Below are 18,489 nucleotides of genomic sequence, written 5' to 3' on the forward strand. Positions count from 1 at the left end.
CTATCAAGTCTCGAGAAAGGCATGGTATCACCTTCACTTCGCTGAATGTAAGATTCTCTTTTTGTTTTTAAGTAATTTTGATTTCACACGCGCTATTAATTACGTGTAGTGGTATTTTTTCAGTTGTTTTAATGCAAATATAAAACATAATAAGATTGGAAAAAACTTTTTTATAGCTCAGTTTTTAAATTATTTCACTAGTTACTACTTCAACTATAATTATACGTATCCAACAATTATTCAATTTCTCCGCTGGAGTTTGTAGAAGTATGGAATGTCCGTTCTCATGTTCCCGCCTAACTGGTTACACATGAATAGTACCAATAAGACATCTTGATATTATTAGAGAATTTTTCATTATATTTTTCCATTATTTTTTAAATACAGTTTTTAAGCCAAACGTCTAAAACATAATTATAGGGACGATAAAATATTTCGAATGTTCTAAATTTAAATTTCCTTTGCAATTATTTTTCATCAAAACTATTCCTAACAATATCCGAACTCCACTTTCTCTGTTATAGCAAAAGTTTTAACACGAATTTCGTTAAAGTTTCTAATTTTTTAATTATCAAAAATCGGTTTCAGTTAAAATACACGATTCTAAAGATTATATAGTAAAAAAAAATACTTAACAACATAGAGGTATGCAGACCAATAATAATAAATCTTAATTTAATCTTTTACCAAATTGATAACGGTTTTTAATTAATGATACAAATTCATATTTTAGCACTAGAGACAACGGACAAATATCTGGAACTGTTATGGATTTATAACTGTAAATCTAAAACATTTAGAAATAGAAAAAAAAACATTTTTTTTTGCTTCGAAACCAAGGCACGTAGTTGAACCCATTGAGGTCTTGGTTTGAATTAAATGTCACATACATTATATTACCGTTTTAAGTATTCCTGTCACTTGTATAGCCAACGAGTATTCTTAGTCTAAGTTTGCATGGTCACACTAAACACGTTAACGCTACAACAGTTTTTTACAAATAAATCTTAACAAATTATAGTATTCACGCAGGTCATTGAATGGGGAACGGGAAACTATTCGTATTTAGTCTGATAATGCGAATTTGGACTTAGCATACAGATAACAAATTTTTATGTTAACTGTATCAAATAACGCAGCGGCGTACTGGTTCCCTAATATTTAAAACCATTAAGTAAAGCTATTAACTTAACTAACGAAAAGTTCACATTGAACTAGGAATCTCTTTAGGTATTATTAAAATACTGATAGAAATTACTAAAGACATTTATCGATATATAAAACAATTGATTGAGATCAGATCAGATACAGTTGTGAGCATCTAGCTTTAGAATAAATGGATAGATCTTTGCAAATACTTGGACGATCCTTTAAAAAAATAGCGATATCATAATTTAATAATAATGATAAAAGTTTTTAGACAGAACGTTCTTCATAAGCACTAGCTACATATTCTTTGATGCGAAAATATATAAACTAGCTCATAGTCGGTGGCATCTACTTATATAAAGTTTTAATAATAGGCTTTACGAAATAATTGCAATATCCGCCGAATATTTTCATTTGTTGAGAAATCTCACATATTTTTAGAACAGGCTATTAAGCTAGATACAAACCGGACACGCGCATATAACTTGCATCGTAACAAAAATAGGTCTTATATAGATTTATAGATTAAAATTGTCGTGTATATGTAAGATATGACATTATTGATATTTGTTATATTTAGAACAATCAATTAAAACTGATTTCATTCAACAGAAAAATGTTTCTGTAATGTAGTTTCTTTTCAATCGAATTTATTTCTCCACATCACATGATATCTACAATAATTTTTCTATATTGTATGCAATATCAGAATTACACTTAATTTCAATACTCTTGCTATGACTTGGTGATAAAGTATCCTACAGAATGTAGCATTAAGATTCGGTTAGGCTTTAGGTAAAGGCAATGGTTTATCTTCATTATGTGGAAATTAATAGTCTTAACCAAAAACATATCTTTGGAATCTCTAGGGATAATATCAGTTGAAATTATAATAAGTCTGTATATAAAATTAAAGACTTTATTTTTTAATTTTTTTCGAGGGAAAGAAAATAAAATTAAGTTTAACGACTTCCACATTTTTATTTAATTTTGCGCCATCTGGTATAAACAACCTTAAACTATGTACTTACAAATAGTGAATCATATCATGTTTATTTCAGCATTCAAAATATCTTACATAAAGCGTACGTTACGTGATATTAAGTGTAGTAAAAAAAAATCATAACAAAGTAGTGTCACTATCAAAAATATATCTTCGGTCACAACTTTTTATTAAACAAATAAGGAGTACCTTTAATTAAATCAATATTTTACAATAATACTTACAATCTACAAGGTTAGAATATTCGACAATAATTATTTTGAGTAAGTACCAACATTTATACATATTTATTTCCTGTTACTTTAATATTTTGACATTCCATAAGTAATTTCAAATGTGTAATAATTTCTAGGTTCAAAAATTCGTACAGAATTCGTACAAATTACTAGTGTCAAATAAGTTGTGACATGTGAGCACTAATTTGACTCAAATTTTATTTTTTTGTAAATGTTTTTACGGCTCTGGATACGAGTCCTTTTGAGCCTATTTGACTCAAATTGAGAAATGAGTTTACAGATTCACAGAACCGAATAACAAACTGATTTCGATACAAAATAATGTTGCTATATACAAATATAAGATTTTTGGATCAATATGCCGCAACAGAATATAAAAACAAAAAATAACCAGGAAAAACTTCTTTTTTGGAATCTAAACAAATGTATATATATATATTTGGAATTTAAAAGAAGATAATTTAGTTCAATTTTTACAAAAATACATAGATTATCGGTAGTTATCTGTAAAAAAATACTTATTTAAAAATATATTAGATTTTTTTTTTAATATATGAACATAACTTTTCATTTTTTGGAAATTATACATTTATACCTTTTCAAAAACTACGAAAAGCTTGTCTGTGGTTCAAAGTAATAATAACATTTTATTTCAATAATTGTCACGAGCTTGTGTCATGTGCTTATTTGTATATCTTATCTATTCATTTGTTTATAAGTACGTTGGATACGTCATTACTTTCTGTATTATATACAAAAAACAACTCTAAGTTAAAGCAGTGTAAAATCATTTTTGATAACACAGTTGGATTTCAATCTTGTTGACTTTTGACTTGCTCTCGGTCTTTAATGTAAATTGTATTAACTGTTTTGTCCATACAACGCAGTTTTGTTGTTCGTGTATTTATTAATAAAATTGTAATAAATTGTAATTTGACAATTATACTGGCAGGCGAGAGGTATTTAAAAGAATAATCATACGCAATAAATTATTTACAAAATTTTGAAAAAGAGCTACTATTACACTGCTGGGCTTATAGCAGATAAACATACGTAAGAACCACTTCAAGGAAACTGTCTTTTAAATGAAAAAAATCGCATCGAAATAGGACGATTTTTTTTGGTACTACGATACCACAGACAAACAAACACACACATACATCCACTTCAAACTTATGTGACTTCTCTGTTTGCGTGGGGGACTTAAAAAACCAAAATAACACTAAAGTAATTAAATAAATATCAAAGGAATTGTGTTGGTACAGTTTAATGTATATGTAGATATTTTAGATTGCATAAAATATCTTTATAATTTTAATAGAATAAACATTTCTTTCTGACCCTATCAACTGACCTGTGTCAGATCAGTTGATATTGTATTTGACTTATTACCAATAATCTGAATTGACTATGTATAGGAAGAAATAATACCTATTGTTATATAATGTTTATCGATACATTTGTTTGAAATTTCAAAAAACAAAAATACTATGTAGTAATTTATACCCATAAACATATATATATATGTTTATGGGTAAATTATATTATTTGATTTCTGATGAAAATAGTTTCATCATACAATGCAGATTTTTGATTTTTATTGTGGAATCGGAAAACGTAATTCCAGTAACGTAATAAACGTTTTTTCAGGGTGTGAAAAGCTCTTTTATGTTGTAATTTTTTAATGTTTTATTTACATATATTACGTTTTTTTAAGCTGACCAAAGTTTTACTATTTTATTATTATTCATTTAGATACTATTTATTTATTGCTTTTACAAGATGAAAAAAACAATAATTATTTTATTTTCCGTGTTATGTAGGTACATCAAGAATTTTCTAGTCTTTAGAAAGAAAGAAAGAAACTTTGCACAACAACTTTGCGAAAGTATGGGTGAGGGTTTTCTAAGTGTTATAATCTAATTAATGTAGGTATATTTTTTGTCTTATTTTCACACTCACAGTCGTTAGTATGAACTTTTATCATTAATCTAAAAACCGATGTTTTCTAGGTATTTTATTTGAAAAATTACTAAGCAGCTCACGTTTTACGGATGCAAATAATAATAAGAAATATATAATAAAAAAAATTATTGGAGTCTCTCCGCACGGAAGATTTGAAACTTCGTAATGTGGAAATGAAAATAGGAAGGGTAGAAATCAATGTTTATTAAACTCATATTATTTCTTTAAGACAAACTTTATAAACACTGCTTGTAATTCACAATAGACCCACACGTTTACTATCGCTCCGTCTCTTTCTATTCCCCCTCCCCACGAACCTTTCACGTTTAAAGCAACCTTATTGGAAGTCGCATTAGAAGTTTCACTTTAAAAAAAACTATAATTTTGAGTTATACTTACGGAAATTAATATTGTAATTTTGTTTTAGGAGAAAACATTACTCTGACACAACATGCAGTTTAATGAGAGTACAGGTCAGTTTAAATAAAATTAAATTCTATGTCTCACATTATAATACGAAATTATTGCCATAATAAAAAAATTCTTGCCGTCATTGTACAAAACCATTCTATGTTATAGGTGTTCGTGTGTATACTTTTAGAGGTAATTTGTAACATTTGTATTCTCAAAACTAACATCACAATAATGTAAATAGTATTTAACTGCACATTCCTTAGCCACTTACAATCTTTTGCTTAGTGTTTAGTAAGCTGAGGCAAACTTCTTTCAGTTTGCGGGAAGGTCAAATAATTTGGGTTAAATTGAATAATTAATGTAAGCTCTTTTAAATTGTTGTTTTCAGGAAAAAAGTATAATGGATTCTGATATTTCTACATAATTTAAATCGGCCCCGTAACGATAGGAAATGAGAATTACGGATCGTTTGCAAAGTGTTCAAAATTTAAACTTTGGCATCGATTTGAATCTTAAATCGATAATAAACTTTAGTATGCTATCGATTTAGTTTCAAATTATTAGTTTCCTCATACAATTCGTGGACATTTTCACTTATATTGTATATGTATCTGATTTTTATAGTATTTTTTTATATTTTGACAAATCTTCCTTGGCTGTTATAATAATGAAAATTTCTGAACGCTTCCAAAGCCGGTCAATTACAGGGGCAAATAGTGATCGTTGATAACATTCGAGATTAATATTCATACGATAAAAAAATCATAAGTTAAATCTTATACCACAATATTTTTATGTAAAATAATCAGGCTACATAACAATCACCCTATGTGATAACAAGTCCATTGATAAATTATGGTAATCATACAGAAATGATTTATTAAATTATACTGAATGTACAAAAAGTTTGGTATCCGCCTTTATATAACTTAAAAATGAACAAAAGGGCTTTTTAACATACTTTTAAATTTATCTCAGGATGTATTATATCTCATAATAAAAACCAAAATCAAACTTTATATGACATTTAATACATATTATGTTTTGGGATAGTGAAGTTCAATAAAAGCAATTGTTGTAAAATACAAAACTGATATTTTAAATAGTACAGAATAAAATATACATGGAAATAAAACATATATAAATTAATTTTTATATTTTGTAGATGATAATGATGGCGGCGCGAACACTTCGCCAAGGTAGGTTAAATTGCAATTTGATAAATAATTAATTCATATATTGCTAAATACTAGGTTATTTATTTGTAGGTGGTGGCATAAGTTGTGCTTACGCTGTCACTCCCCTGATACTACTCCAGCCAAACAACCGAAATGGTGGAACAAAGTTTTTCCATTTCCTTTCTTTCCAACTTTTAGACAATCAGCTCAACAGATATGTATTATATTATTTTGTAAGTATGTCATTTGGAGACAGAGAATGCTTTATCATATTCTCTAGTATAACATGTAGACTATATTTTATAGTATTTCTAACATGGGGAATTCTCTATGCCGAAATTGGTGAAGATATAGGAATAAATGGCGAGTTACTTAGTATGTCGCTTCTAGTTATAGCCGCGTACATAATAGGTTGGATGTGGTTGAAAGTGACTACCCTCCCAGCACTTATTGGTATGCTTCTCACAGGAATACTATTCCAAAACTTAAAATTGATAGAAATGACTGAGAAATATCGCCAATTGAACCAAGATCTAAGGTAAGAACTAGAAATTATTACAATTTAAAGTATACGAATTGTAATTTAAAATATATACATACATACATATATATTAATATATATTTTTCAAAAATTTTTTTTTTTTGGTTAAAAATAAGAAGAACATTGAACTGTTACAGAAAAGTAGCCCTAGTCATAATACTCACAAGAGCTGGGCTAGGGTTGAACGCTGATGTACTTAAAAAACACTATCTAGGTGTGCTGCAAATTGGATTGCTGCCGTGGCTAGTAGAATGCATAGCAATTAGTGTTACGACGCACTTTTTACTTAACCTACCGTGGATATGGGGTAGGCGATCGCAATAATTCCATATAACACTATAGCGATACATTGGGTTTTCATTTTATTAGAAAAAAATTTAATTAATTATTGTTAAACGAATAACATGTTCTAAAATCAACCGCGTAAAGGATGTTGCCAGACAATTAATACCCGTAATATAATTCTAATATTTTATTTTTAATTTACTGTGGGCAATTTCAGCATTTCTATTGGGTTCAATGATCGCGTCTGTTTCGCCAGCGGTCGTAGTGCCATGTCTGTTTAGACTACGCGAAGTTGGTTATGGCGTTTCCAAAGGAATACCAACACTTCTTTTGGCGGCAGCGGCCATAGACGATTCTGTCAGTGTGGCAATCTTCGCTATCATCCTTAACGCTATGTTCTCAACCGGTTCAGTCACATATAGTATAATAAAGGTTCTTATAAAAAATAATTATTACTGCTTATAATTTTTAGGTGCTTTGCTGTATAATAAGATAAATGTAAAAATTTTGTTTTAATATAATCTTTTTTTCAAGTAGAGATAAATTGTTTGGCATAATTGCAAAATATGGTTAAAATGCATGAACACAGTTCGTTAGTTCAAAAAAATGCTTTGTACTGTATGGACACCACGAAGAGATGTTTCTTTTTGATAAATTTTTGCTCTACCATTACTATATTTTTTGTTTATATATAAAATGACAAGTTCTTAGATTTTAATTTTATGTAACTCTTCTAATGAAGCATTACTTTAAAATGTAGTAGTGATTGATTTGGGACAAGAAAAATGTGATCCACATTTTTGTGAATTCAACTCATGTGCGAAATTTAAATGTAAATACATCACCGCCAAAAACTTGTCAGTTTTGTTTTTCTCTGTTTTTTTGGGTTTTATTTAATTTTACTGAAAATATAGAAAAAAAGTCATGAAAAAGCCAAATCAGCCTTTTTTGGCCTAACTCCCGAAAACACGCGTGAATAGGCTTTGTTGCAAATAAACATTAGACACAAGTTGGCTTATTTCAAGTTTTAGTAAAAGTTAAAATATCATTGTCAAATTTGACATTACAGGGGCCATTGTCTATTATTATTGGTGTTGTTCTTGGATCGTTGTGGGGGTCACTATCATCATTCATCCCTGAAAGAGGAGACGTGTACGTTGTCCCGTTGAGATTTCTGTCGCTATTTTTGGGAGGCTTATTTGCACTTTTCATATCGAATCTTATTGGATGGAGCGGCGCAGGTAAATAAACGCTTGCAATTTTCGTATGTTTGAGTGATATAATTTTTTTTACTTTAATCATTGTTGTCGAAGTACCGAAATATAACTTAAAAATTGACAACAAAAAAAGAGTGAATCAAAATTATTGCTCGTTACAAAATCTGTGTTACCTCTGATTGATCTTTTGTAAATTCTTTAAAAATGTTTCAGGTCCTTTGGCCATAGTATCCTCAGGATTTGTGGCCGCCTATTTCTGGGAGAAGCAAGGCTGGCCAATCAATAATAATCCAGTTAGCAATATTTTCAGGATACTATGGATATTCTTTGAACCTATACTTTTCGCTTTCACTGGAGCTCAAGTGACGGTACGCCCTTTATACTTAAATTTACATTAAACAAAAATATACCTTTCTTTCTACAGATTTGAAGAAATATCTTTTAATGATTTTAGATCAGTTCGTTGGATCCCCAAGTCATAGCAATGGCTACCGTTTGTCTCATATCATGTTTAATGATAAGATTGGTCGCTACATTTTTTATGACGTTTGGTTGCGGTCTCAACGGCAAGGAAAAACTTTTTATAGGCCTCACTTGGATGGCGAAGGCAACAGTTCAGGTATGAAACCATAGAAATGTATTGTTACCAAATAATACTTTCTATGCAAGGCAATACAGAATTATTTTGTTGCATTTATCTATTGTTTTCTTTTCAAAGGCAGCACTAGGTCCTGCTGCATTAGATTTGGTTCACAATGGTAAAACAGCTGGACAGCCCCAAGCTGAAGAAGAGACACACGCAAAGATAATATTAGCTGTTAGCGTTCTAAGCGTCGTCATTTCCGCTCCCTTAGGAGCTATACTAATCGCCGTTACAGGACCCCGACTCTTAAGTCGTGATCGTAAGGCTACTGAAAATTGTATAAAATGTTCTTTATTAAGTTTTTCAATAGTTAATTTTTATTAGAATTGTAATTTCTTTTCTTTCAGCTCCAGTGCATGAAGAAGTAGAAGATACTAATAAAGATAATACAAAGTTATAACGTACATTATTATTTATTTTGTAATTATTTCGGTTAATAATTTTTAATACAACTTTTTGCATCTTATTCTACTTATAATATGTAATTAACTTACTGCGTATGTACTTATGGTGTATAAGAAAATTAATTTATTAAAAATAAATATAATTTGTACTTGTCTATAATTGTAATTATTACATAAAATCAACTATTAAACATAAATTAAGTGAAATACCAAAAGACCATCACATTTTTAATAGTTTAATAATAAAATTGGAAGCCACGACTGATAATACTATGACAGAATTCACAAGATACAAGTGTTCTTTGATTATGACGTTGATCATTCTTTGACAAATGACGTAAATTCGATATAGAATTTTGTTTACAATTTACATATTATGTTTACCATTTACTTATGATAAAGGAATGAAATTTAGATTTTTTTATTAAAAAAACCCCCAGTTGAATCGATTTTAGGTAAAAAAATTAAAAGTTTTCTGTAGTAAAGCAACAGGCCCAAAAATTAAAAAATTAACACTTCGGAAATTTAAGTTTAATTTTCATTTTTTTACTTCCAGGTATATTAAAGATTTCATATTGAATACAAAATGTATATTTTTTATTAATGAACTGTTATAGAAACATAGGTGATTGAAGTAATAAGGCCGTTAGTCATAAGACATTAACATGTCTGTAATAGTGGTTGCTGTTGCCTCAGAGAGTGGTGTTCCAATATTTTCAAGAAAACGCGGTAGTAATGAAAATGTATGTTATAAATTTTACGTGTATTCTACTCTTTCAACATAGAAAGTCTTTTAAAGAGTTGTTTACCCTTCTCTTCAATATTTTTTTCTTGCTGATTTTAATTTTTGTGGATGTTCTTTTATAAATTAAAAATAACTATTTTGTATTTTTAGATTCAATTTTCTACTATAGCGTCACTTCATGGGATAAATATGTTCACAAAATGTCACAACCTCTCTTTAATTAATACACACCTTGATAATGGAACAATAATTTGGAAGGAATATTGTAAAAGGTATATCTTATAAGTTGCATATTTGGATAAAAAGAATTGTTTTTTGTCTGCTGACATTATTTTTCTATTTTTCAGTATTACTTTAATAGGAATAGCTACGGGTGGACTACAATGTGACCTTGAAAATCTATTGGCCTGTATACATGATGTAATGATATTTTGTATTGGCAAAAAAGAGTTGGAAAATTTAAAAAATGTTGACCAAATCAAAAGAGACTTGAGGCAGTGTTATCCAATTCTAGATTACTTGTTGGAATCTTTAGATCCAAATTCATTGCCACAGTCCACAATCATCCTAGATTATATTCAAAGTCTTCTTTGTCCTCAGGCTCAACAGTTGCAGGTAAGATTTAAATGATAAAATTTACTTCGTCATCTTTGAACATATAATGAGATATATATTTTTTCAGGAAGTTTTGGACAACTATGCGCAGACTGTAACAGGAAGGTGGGCTTGTCTTAGCATTCACGGTCATTTGGTTGCCACAAGTTCTGACTTCTCTGAGTTAGATGCAAGAGAAGCCAAATTACTCTTATTATTAGCAGCGGCTCAAGATGGAGCCCCATTAAGAGATACCTTGGTGTATTTGCCACAAATGAGTCCAAATGTGATTATAATATATTTGTAATCTTTATTATATAACATTGGTAATTACTGAAATAAAGCTCTACATGTATAGGTAGCATTCCGGGCTGTAACATGCAAACTTTTAGCAGATGTCTATGTGCTAGTTATCTGTGGAGCGACTCCTCCGCTGTCAGAAATAGATGAAATAGTCCTTCGATGTTGGGAAGGGTATGCACAAACTATAAAGGAGGCAAAACTGACCTATCCCAGGAACTTTCCTACCAGTTTCACATTTGATCCAGCTTTGCTAGGGTATGGCCCATAGAACTGGTAAAATAATATATACTCAAGTATAGTTGGTCAGAAATTTTTATTTTATTTCAATGATATTTTGTTTAAATGATTTTTAAATATTTATTTTGTTTCTCATATTTTAGTGTATTAGTGATAAACGTTACTAAGAGACGCTGCGTATTTTCACGTCATTTACATGGATCTAATCAGAAGAGCCGAAGCATGTCAAATGTCCACAGGATTGATATACTAAGAACATTTTTTGTAACATCGGTAAAAGATTTAGTACCAGAATTCAGAAGTAATGAGAGTGAAGAAACAGGTAAGCATATTGTATTGGTGACTTGTATACCAATTAGCTGTTTTGAATGCTGCTATTTAGTAGAGACATGTAAGGTATTAAATGAAGCAAAATTATTAATAATTAATTTAACTAGCTACTGCTATCTGTAAACTATCAGTTGTATTAGTATTGTTTCATAGGTATATATATATATATATTATTATAGATGTCTGCCAAAGTATTTTAAGCGAAACATTCTGGTGTTCTGAATACCACAAATGTCATATGCAGAGGTCTGGAAATATATTATGTTGCGGGCTTTATTCCCCGACTGTTCCTACACACACTATGAGGTAACCAATACAATATTTTATATATTAAGTAGTCTTTAATAATCTATATTATTCAAACATCCTGTATTGTTTTAGGTTGATGACAAGTAATTTGCTACAGGATTTGCTCTCAAACAAAGAAATCTATTGGTAATATAATCTTATAAGATAACAAACGCTGTTCCGTCCATGTTTTCTATGCATTTGAAATAAAAGATTTATCCGTGGTATATTAATTTATTTTTCTTTTTACCAGTATAAGTCAATCACTAAAACACATGTACTATATTAGTAGATTCATATTCTGTGTAAGTCACTAAGAAGGCATTTGTTATAATCCTAATATGAACGATTCAAAACTGTCCCTGTCATTGATATCGCGATTTTTTTCTCTGAAACTCTTCAACATGTATTCACTTTATAAGGTCAAGCATTATCAGTATGCGGATATGTTATCGGTTCTAGAAACAAAATCCAAAGACAATCCTTACACATACAATTACTTGTAACATATATAAATATTTATAGTAAGGCCAGCGAAAGAAGATAATTTATGTGAAAATATTGATCCATTATATTAGGACTACAGAGATTAGTTTATCGTTGCACTTACACATGATCTTGAATTTAGCAATGTGACCCTAAGGGCTTTGGAATTTAAAAAAATCCGGTGACGCTGTAAAAGCTTACAGCAATAAACATTACAAAAAAAATTAAAAAAATAAGACACTAATTCTCTACCTTTGTTTTTACTTCTAGAGCCATAACAAATCTACTAACATATACTACACTTTTTTCGTTGGCCTTGCTTTATTCCAAAACTATTTCTATAAAAATTTTTACTACATAATAATGCTTTTCATTATATCGTGTTTCCATAAATGCATTTAATATTCTAGAATTATATTATTGCTTAAAATTTCATTATTATGTTTCTTAAATCATTCATTGACAATACTGAATATTGCAGTTAAAAAATCTTACAAAAATACTGTTTATATTTATTAAAAAACATTGAAAACTTCATTAAGGCAGATTGGATTGTGGTAATGCGAGTGTTTCGGCACACATTCATCTCCACATTGTGTAGGTCTCATAGAGGGATGATCTTACATCAATACAAAATACAATAATTGTATTGTTCCCTTCAAACCGTACATTCATATCACCATTCAAAAATATTTATACATCAATGCAGTAAATTTTGTCAGATAGGTTTAATTTATAAGAAATAATCGAGTATAATGCCTTCTCTTGCATGTATGATAAGGAAATTGTAAAAGCACACTCAAATATGTAAATTAAATTAAAATTAAATTATTCTTTCACACATCAATATTTAGTATAAATAAAACCCCAATTACATGTAACATAGTCAGGATGCACCTCAATACATTTTTAATGTACATAACACGGTATCTCCAATCTAGAACTAAACCAGATTTTATTATAAAGTATCACAATAATTTCGCTAAACCAACATCAGCAATTCATTAGATTCAATATTATTAAATACTGTATAACATGTTATGTATAATCTTAAATCGTATTTAATAATAAATATAGGAATTACAAGATGGCAAAACATAAATGCAATAACTAGTTTATTACAGCTTCCTTACATAAAGCTAAAACAATTTTTTTTACCTTCCGCATACAACACCGTTCATGATACAGATAAATAATTGATTTTCAGCTGCCATCGACAGAAGCAATTAAACGTGTCTATATAAACATGATCTTTAAAAAATATATAATTCAAAAACTTTTATAATATTGGTGTATCATTTCATAGATTTTCTTCTGCGCTGTCAAAAAATTTTCGTTCCCTACACCTAATCACAATGAAATAGCAGTAAAAATGCAGAAACTCAACTGTTCACAATGTTCACAATAGTTCTAATGCAAAACGCATTTTTGTTATACATTAAACACTACTTAAAACTTCCAAGTAATCTACACTGCGGTTGTTTTATTTTGCACTTCAGCTGTTGTATTAGGTCGAAAATTTTTAGTGAAGGTCCTACTTTCATTTCTAGGAGTTCAATGATTTCATCTTTGGACAGTTGCAGCATCATAGGTCCAGTTATTTGGTTAAAGTTAACACAGTAGGGTTGGCAGTCGTTTACTGTAAGGAATTTTGCTACATCAGCACTGGTCCAATTTTCTGGGTCAACAGAATTAAGAACATCTAAGGGCACACTGGTATTGACTAGCCTGGGTATGACTTTGTCATCTACACTTTTGAGGGAATCGTTGGGTGATGATTCATTCACATCCTGAGAATTGTCTGTGGTTGTTCCCTGTATAAAAAAAATCTAGATTATATAAAAACATAAAAGGTCTTTGGAATATATAATAATATTAGTCCTTTTATGTAACATAGTAGTTGTCTCCAAGTTGTCTCATGAAATTGGGTTTAGAGAGATATGTATAAGGTTTGTTAAATAGATATTACTGTATTAGTACTATTCTAAAACCTATTTATATGTTCCTTGTACCTACTGTGTCTTCATTATTTTATGTAAGTAGGTTATGATGGAAGTGATTTAGTAATTTTAAATAGGAATTAAATTCTTTAATCATTTTATTAAATTAAATGTATATACCGTCATAATATCCTGGCTTGTATCTGCCAATCTACTATCCGAGGCTTCTGTATCAACATCCATCTTAACAGAAACATCTTCAGAACGTTCTGTATCAGCTGATTCAGACATACTAGTCGGCGGTGAAAGACTTTTTGTTTCACCCATATCCGAATTCTGTGAACTTTCCTCTGTAGTGTTTGGTGGATGAGACACCTTTGTCGCTAGAACGATATAAAACAGATGATAAAAAATCCTGAATTTAATAGGTAAGTAAAAAACAAGTAAAGAAAATAAATAGGTTATTCAACTTATAGTTTTCACTTTTGATAATCCGTTCTAAAACTTACTAACTTCATAACCGCGGCAGTTTAATATAATTTTACTATCATATATCAATAGGTTTTTCCTTATCACTCACTATAATTATCAGATTAGGACTAAATAATATTATAACCACAAAAGATTCACTGTCACCACCGTAATTACATTAGGAATTTGAGGATATTTTAATGATTTTCCTTCAAATAAAATTTTGCTACTTCACAAGAAATATTAGTTAACATCGTACCAGGTCTTCGTTTCCTGCGAGTGGGTCTCGGCTGGCGGGCTGGAGGGCGGCGTGCTCGTGGTGGTTGTAAAGGTCCCTCCAAACGGTGACCCACAGCCCTGCACCATCCCACAGGATACACATCAGTACTGTGAGCCCATAGCCACTGGTCGTACTCGCCACCCCAACCGTCGAAATGAACCTGTCCGAAAATTACATGAAAAAAATTAATATCTTCTAGGGTCACATGTGTTAGTGCTCCGAGGAATAAGAAAAATATCGTTGATAAATTGATCAATAAAAAAACAGGTATTAGAAAGTGTTTCCAGCACCCACCCATTGAATGGAACACTAATATAATTGCTACATCATAATGATATCTTTCTGCTAATCAATTTAACATAACATAATTAAAAAAGCCATATATCTTGAATAATGGATATATGTATAAATATATATTTTCAGTGATATTCCAGTAGTTGATATTTTTTCCATTAAATAATTAGGTCATAATCTTTGGGCAATGGAATACAAAGAGGCAGAATTAAATATTCAATCGATCTAAGCTACTTGATATGTCCACCTTGAGTAAATCAGCAACAACCCTCGCGACCGTGGCAACGCAGACGAGACGCGGGTCCATTAGGTCGGCGCACTCCAATCTCATGCCTGCCACGAACCCGTGTGACACAACGTGACCTCTGGCTGAGAAGAGAGATCTCGAAGCTGCCACACATCCGGATTCACTTAAATATTGATCCCATCTAAATTGCTCCCTACTCATGCTGCAATGAAACATATCTAATATTATTTAAGCAAAAAACAATATAAAATAATGTATTTAAAATTCTCTGCGATAGAAATAGGTTTAAACACAAAATTTAGAAAGAGAGTTGATTCAGAATAGAAAACATTTACATACCCAGCCGGAGGCACCAAGGTGATATTATTTGCTAAAGCGAATCCCACTGGGAATATGCAAGGCGATCGTTGGTGATAACAAAACCAGTCCGCGCCCGATGCGTCCGCGGGATAGCAATCTATCCTAATCATCATATAGCCTTCATTCAAAATTTGCATCACAGTCGCCGCACAAACCGCTGACAGATTCAATGGATCTATCGCTTCTAATTTCATACCCTCAGAAAACAAGGGCGGTTCATTTGTAGGGTACTTGTAGAACATATCCGATGTTGTATCATTTGGCAAAAGACGTCCTGCCGCTACTCTTGAACAGTAACTTTGTGGAGCGTCTAACAAATGTCCTACTCGGAACGCCCAGCCCACAGGATGAATCAACGGGGAGTCTTCATGACACCAGAAGCCATTATCCTCTGGCGAACTATCATAGTATTTTATGTGTAAACGTTTTCCGACTATTTCACATACACTAGCCACCTGATAAATAATAATATTACTATATAGGATAACAATTATGTATAAATACTTACAACTTCATAGGAAACATTCATATTTACTTTAACTTGGGAAATCCTGTTCTTATCTACTACTTCCATGATTGAACCTATAGAAAACCTTGATACAAGGCTGTCATTTAATTTAGTATAAAAATTTGCAGGCAAAGTTCGAGCTCCTGTGAGCTGTTTCACTAGAAACCTGAAAAATACAAATGTTTTCACATATAATATCACTCCAACAGAATGCCTTTTGGAATGAATAATGAAAACTATGCTAATTTTTGTACCACCTCAACAAAAAAAAAATTTACTTTTTTTCAAAATGTAGCTCTTACGACCACTTGCAGTTGTATAACACCAGTGTGTAAATGAAAAGCATGTTTATTACATTAAAATCATTTTTCTTATATTAACATTCTACCTGTCTTTTAGATAAACTTATCAACAATTGTGACTTGTCTCTTGTCTGCCATGATCAGGTATAGTATAAAAGAATAAATTGGGGTGGTAACATCCAAGAAAAATAATTTTTATTTAAATAGTTACCATTGCATATTTTAGATATTATTAAATTAGGACTTTAATTAAAAAAAAATACTTATGTATATTGTACATATATAAAAAAGGAATATCTCACTTTTTCCAGTCAGTATATTTGTCCTCTATACTGCGAGGAGGTATTAGTGGTTTACCACGTGTTGCACACCAGCCAACTGGATGTACTTCAGAACAACAAAGATTAACCCAAAAGTCCTTAGAATCATCACTTCCAAAACCTTCATACCTTAGAAGACCCATATAGCCTTTAACCTGATAGAGCACAGCATGAATTACAAAATAAATAAATACAAACAAACAATTATATCATATAATATGATTTTTGTAACATTTTAGTCACAGCTTTTTACATGCTATCAATGAGGGTCATGCAAGTTGGATGTATCTCTTTTAACCACCTTGAGAACTGTCGCTACCCAGAAGTAATCATGTAGCTTTTCTGAGTAATTTTCACAGTCTGTGTTCTTTACTTCTACTTTCATTCCTTCGAAAGTGTTATCCCACATTTCATGTAATGGTGCATGTTTGAACAGACTGACAGGGGCAGCGAGGAAATCACACCCAAATAGTTCATCCTTCCATTCATAACTGTTAGCTATTAATGCAGCAGATTGCTTAATAGGTCCTGCCTATAATTAAAATAATATTTAAACATTAACACCATACAACAATATTTGTATGTAATCATAAAAAAATATTTCTCATTGATAATGTTTAAAATATGGAATAGGCTATCTTGTAAGTAAAATATAGATGCATATTAAAGGTCTATTATTAGTAAATTAGGACATTAATATGAAACTCATTCAACCATCTCCAAAATAATGTGATCTGTGTTTATTTTTTCTTTAACTTATAAAACATCTTTACTTGGAGATCATTAAAATTTGCTTGCCAGTGCTGCAACTGTGGCAGTGGTTCCAGCGGGATTAGTCCTGCCATATGTTCGGCCCCTTCCATCAACTTGAATCTCCAGTTACAATACCTCCTTCTTAAATTATTACTGGCATGACATCTTAGTGAACAGAACTTATTATTACGAGCGTAGAACTGACCGCGGCGACCCACTCGCCCGCACAATTCACATATTGCTGTAGAGATTATGAAATTTATATTTATCAAACAATTTCAACGAATTCAATAAGTGATTAATTGTATATTTTGCTTATAAAGTGCACTATCTTATGAAACATTTATTTATGTTATTGCTTTACTTACCAAAACTATCTTTCTCTAAAGGAATTATAGACAAATCTTCTAAAATATTATTGTCGTTTGACAAATCCGTTATATTATGTGAAGATACATTGCTACCAATTTCGTAAAAAGCCATATTTGGAAACTATCAAATAAATACCAACCACAGTGGAAGTAAACACTTCAATATTCATGACTTAAAAGCGGTTATTATCCGAAAAAACTTTTGAACAATTTTTTTAACTGTTATTTATAAGAAAGGTTAACGTCGTTTACTTATATCATAAACTCTGTTGCTTTTATTGGAGTCTTAGTCAGATATAGTAATTATTAATTAATTAAAGGACATAAATTAATACAAATGAACACTGAACAGGCACATGAAACAACTAGCACAGCTTCAAAATCACAAAATATTTTAATTAAAAAACTATTCTCAATGTTACTAGTAAAAATATTAGAATATTTTCTAAGGTACGTAGATATTGCTTAAGTGGAATTATATATTACATATTGCTAAGAAAGGAATAATAAAAAATATTAAAATAAAACAACTCTTTCAAGCTAATCGAATTAAAATTCAAATTAAGTTAATGAATGGAAATGTTACAAAAAATAATATGCTTACGTTATAAGAACAAAGCTTTTA

The 18,489-nt window shown here is 30.4% G+C and overlaps 3 protein-coding genes across 13 annotated transcripts; 2 read left to right on the forward strand and 1 right to left on the reverse strand.

Moving 5' to 3' along the window:
* Nucleotides 1-2,202: 2,202 nt before the first annotated feature.
* On the forward strand, nt 2,203-9,195 carry LOC116768755 (sodium/hydrogen exchanger 9B2-like). 8 transcript variants are annotated; one of them, XM_061523792.1, is made up of 15 exons: nt 2,203-2,415; nt 4,212-4,316; nt 4,401-4,541; nt 4,781-4,826; nt 4,933-4,956; nt 5,933-5,966; nt 6,036-6,178; nt 6,252-6,483; nt 6,624-6,793; nt 6,989-7,203; nt 7,841-8,012; nt 8,202-8,356; nt 8,443-8,607; nt 8,707-8,890; nt 8,979-9,195. In XM_061523792.1, the coding sequence occupies exons 4-15, from the start codon at nt 4,805-4,807 to the stop codon at nt 9,029-9,031; spliced, it is 1,569 nt and encodes a 522-aa protein (XP_061379776.1). In that variant the 5' UTR covers nt 2,203-2,415; nt 4,212-4,316; nt 4,401-4,541; nt 4,781-4,804; the 3' UTR covers nt 9,032-9,195. The 8 variants fall into 8 exon arrangements, with proteins under 8 accessions (XP_061379776.1, XP_032515450.2, XP_032515449.2 ...); XM_032659559.2 differs by lacking the exon at nt 4,401-4,541 and having other exon boundaries at nt 4,212-4,282; XM_061523807.1 differs by lacking the exon at nt 4,933-4,956 and having other exon boundaries at nt 2,204-2,415.
* A 129-nt stretch (nt 9,196-9,324) lies between these two features.
* On the forward strand, nt 9,325-11,759 carry LOC116768378 (protein fuzzy homolog). 3 transcript variants are annotated; one of them, XM_032659084.2, is made up of 9 exons: nt 9,325-9,490; nt 9,592-9,778; nt 9,931-10,052; nt 10,128-10,395; nt 10,463-10,660; nt 10,733-10,932; nt 11,058-11,236; nt 11,424-11,550; nt 11,626-11,759. In XM_032659084.2, exons 2-9 carry the CDS (start codon nt 9,701-9,703, stop codon nt 11,681-11,683), a joined length of 1,230 nt encoding a protein of 409 aa, XP_032514975.2. In that variant the 5' UTR covers nt 9,325-9,490; nt 9,592-9,700; the 3' UTR covers nt 11,684-11,759. The 3 variants fall into 3 exon arrangements, with proteins under 3 accessions (XP_032514975.2, XP_032514976.2, XP_061379822.1); XM_032659085.2 differs by having other exon boundaries at nt 9,653-9,778; XM_061523838.1 differs by lacking the exon at nt 9,325-9,490 and adding an exon at nt 9,573-9,591 and having other exon boundaries at nt 9,653-9,778.
* Nucleotides 11,747-18,233, reverse strand: LOC116768377 (polycomb protein Sfmbt). 2 transcript variants are annotated; one of them, XM_032659083.2, is made up of 10 exons: nt 18,005-18,233; nt 17,514-17,734; nt 17,042-17,272; nt 16,723-16,895; nt 16,146-16,284; nt 15,590-16,065; nt 15,251-15,452; nt 14,689-14,869; nt 14,139-14,341; nt 11,747-13,832 (listed from the first exon to the last, which is right to left on the reverse strand). In XM_032659083.2, the coding sequence occupies exons 2-10, from the start codon at nt 17,601-17,603 to the stop codon at nt 13,464-13,466; spliced, it is 2,064 nt and encodes a 687-aa protein (XP_032514974.2). In that variant the 5' UTR covers nt 17,604-17,734; nt 18,005-18,233; the 3' UTR covers nt 11,747-13,463. The 2 variants fall into 2 exon arrangements, with proteins under 2 accessions (XP_032514974.2, XP_032514973.2); XM_032659082.2 differs by having other exon boundaries at nt 17,862-18,233.
* Nucleotides 18,234-18,489: the final 256 nt, after the last annotated feature.

Source organism: Danaus plexippus, chromosome 4 (assembly GCF_018135715.1).
Source record: "Danaus plexippus chromosome 4, MEX_DaPlex, whole genome shotgun sequence".
NCBI classification, from domain to species: Eukaryota; Metazoa; Arthropoda; class Insecta; order Lepidoptera; family Nymphalidae; genus Danaus; species Danaus plexippus.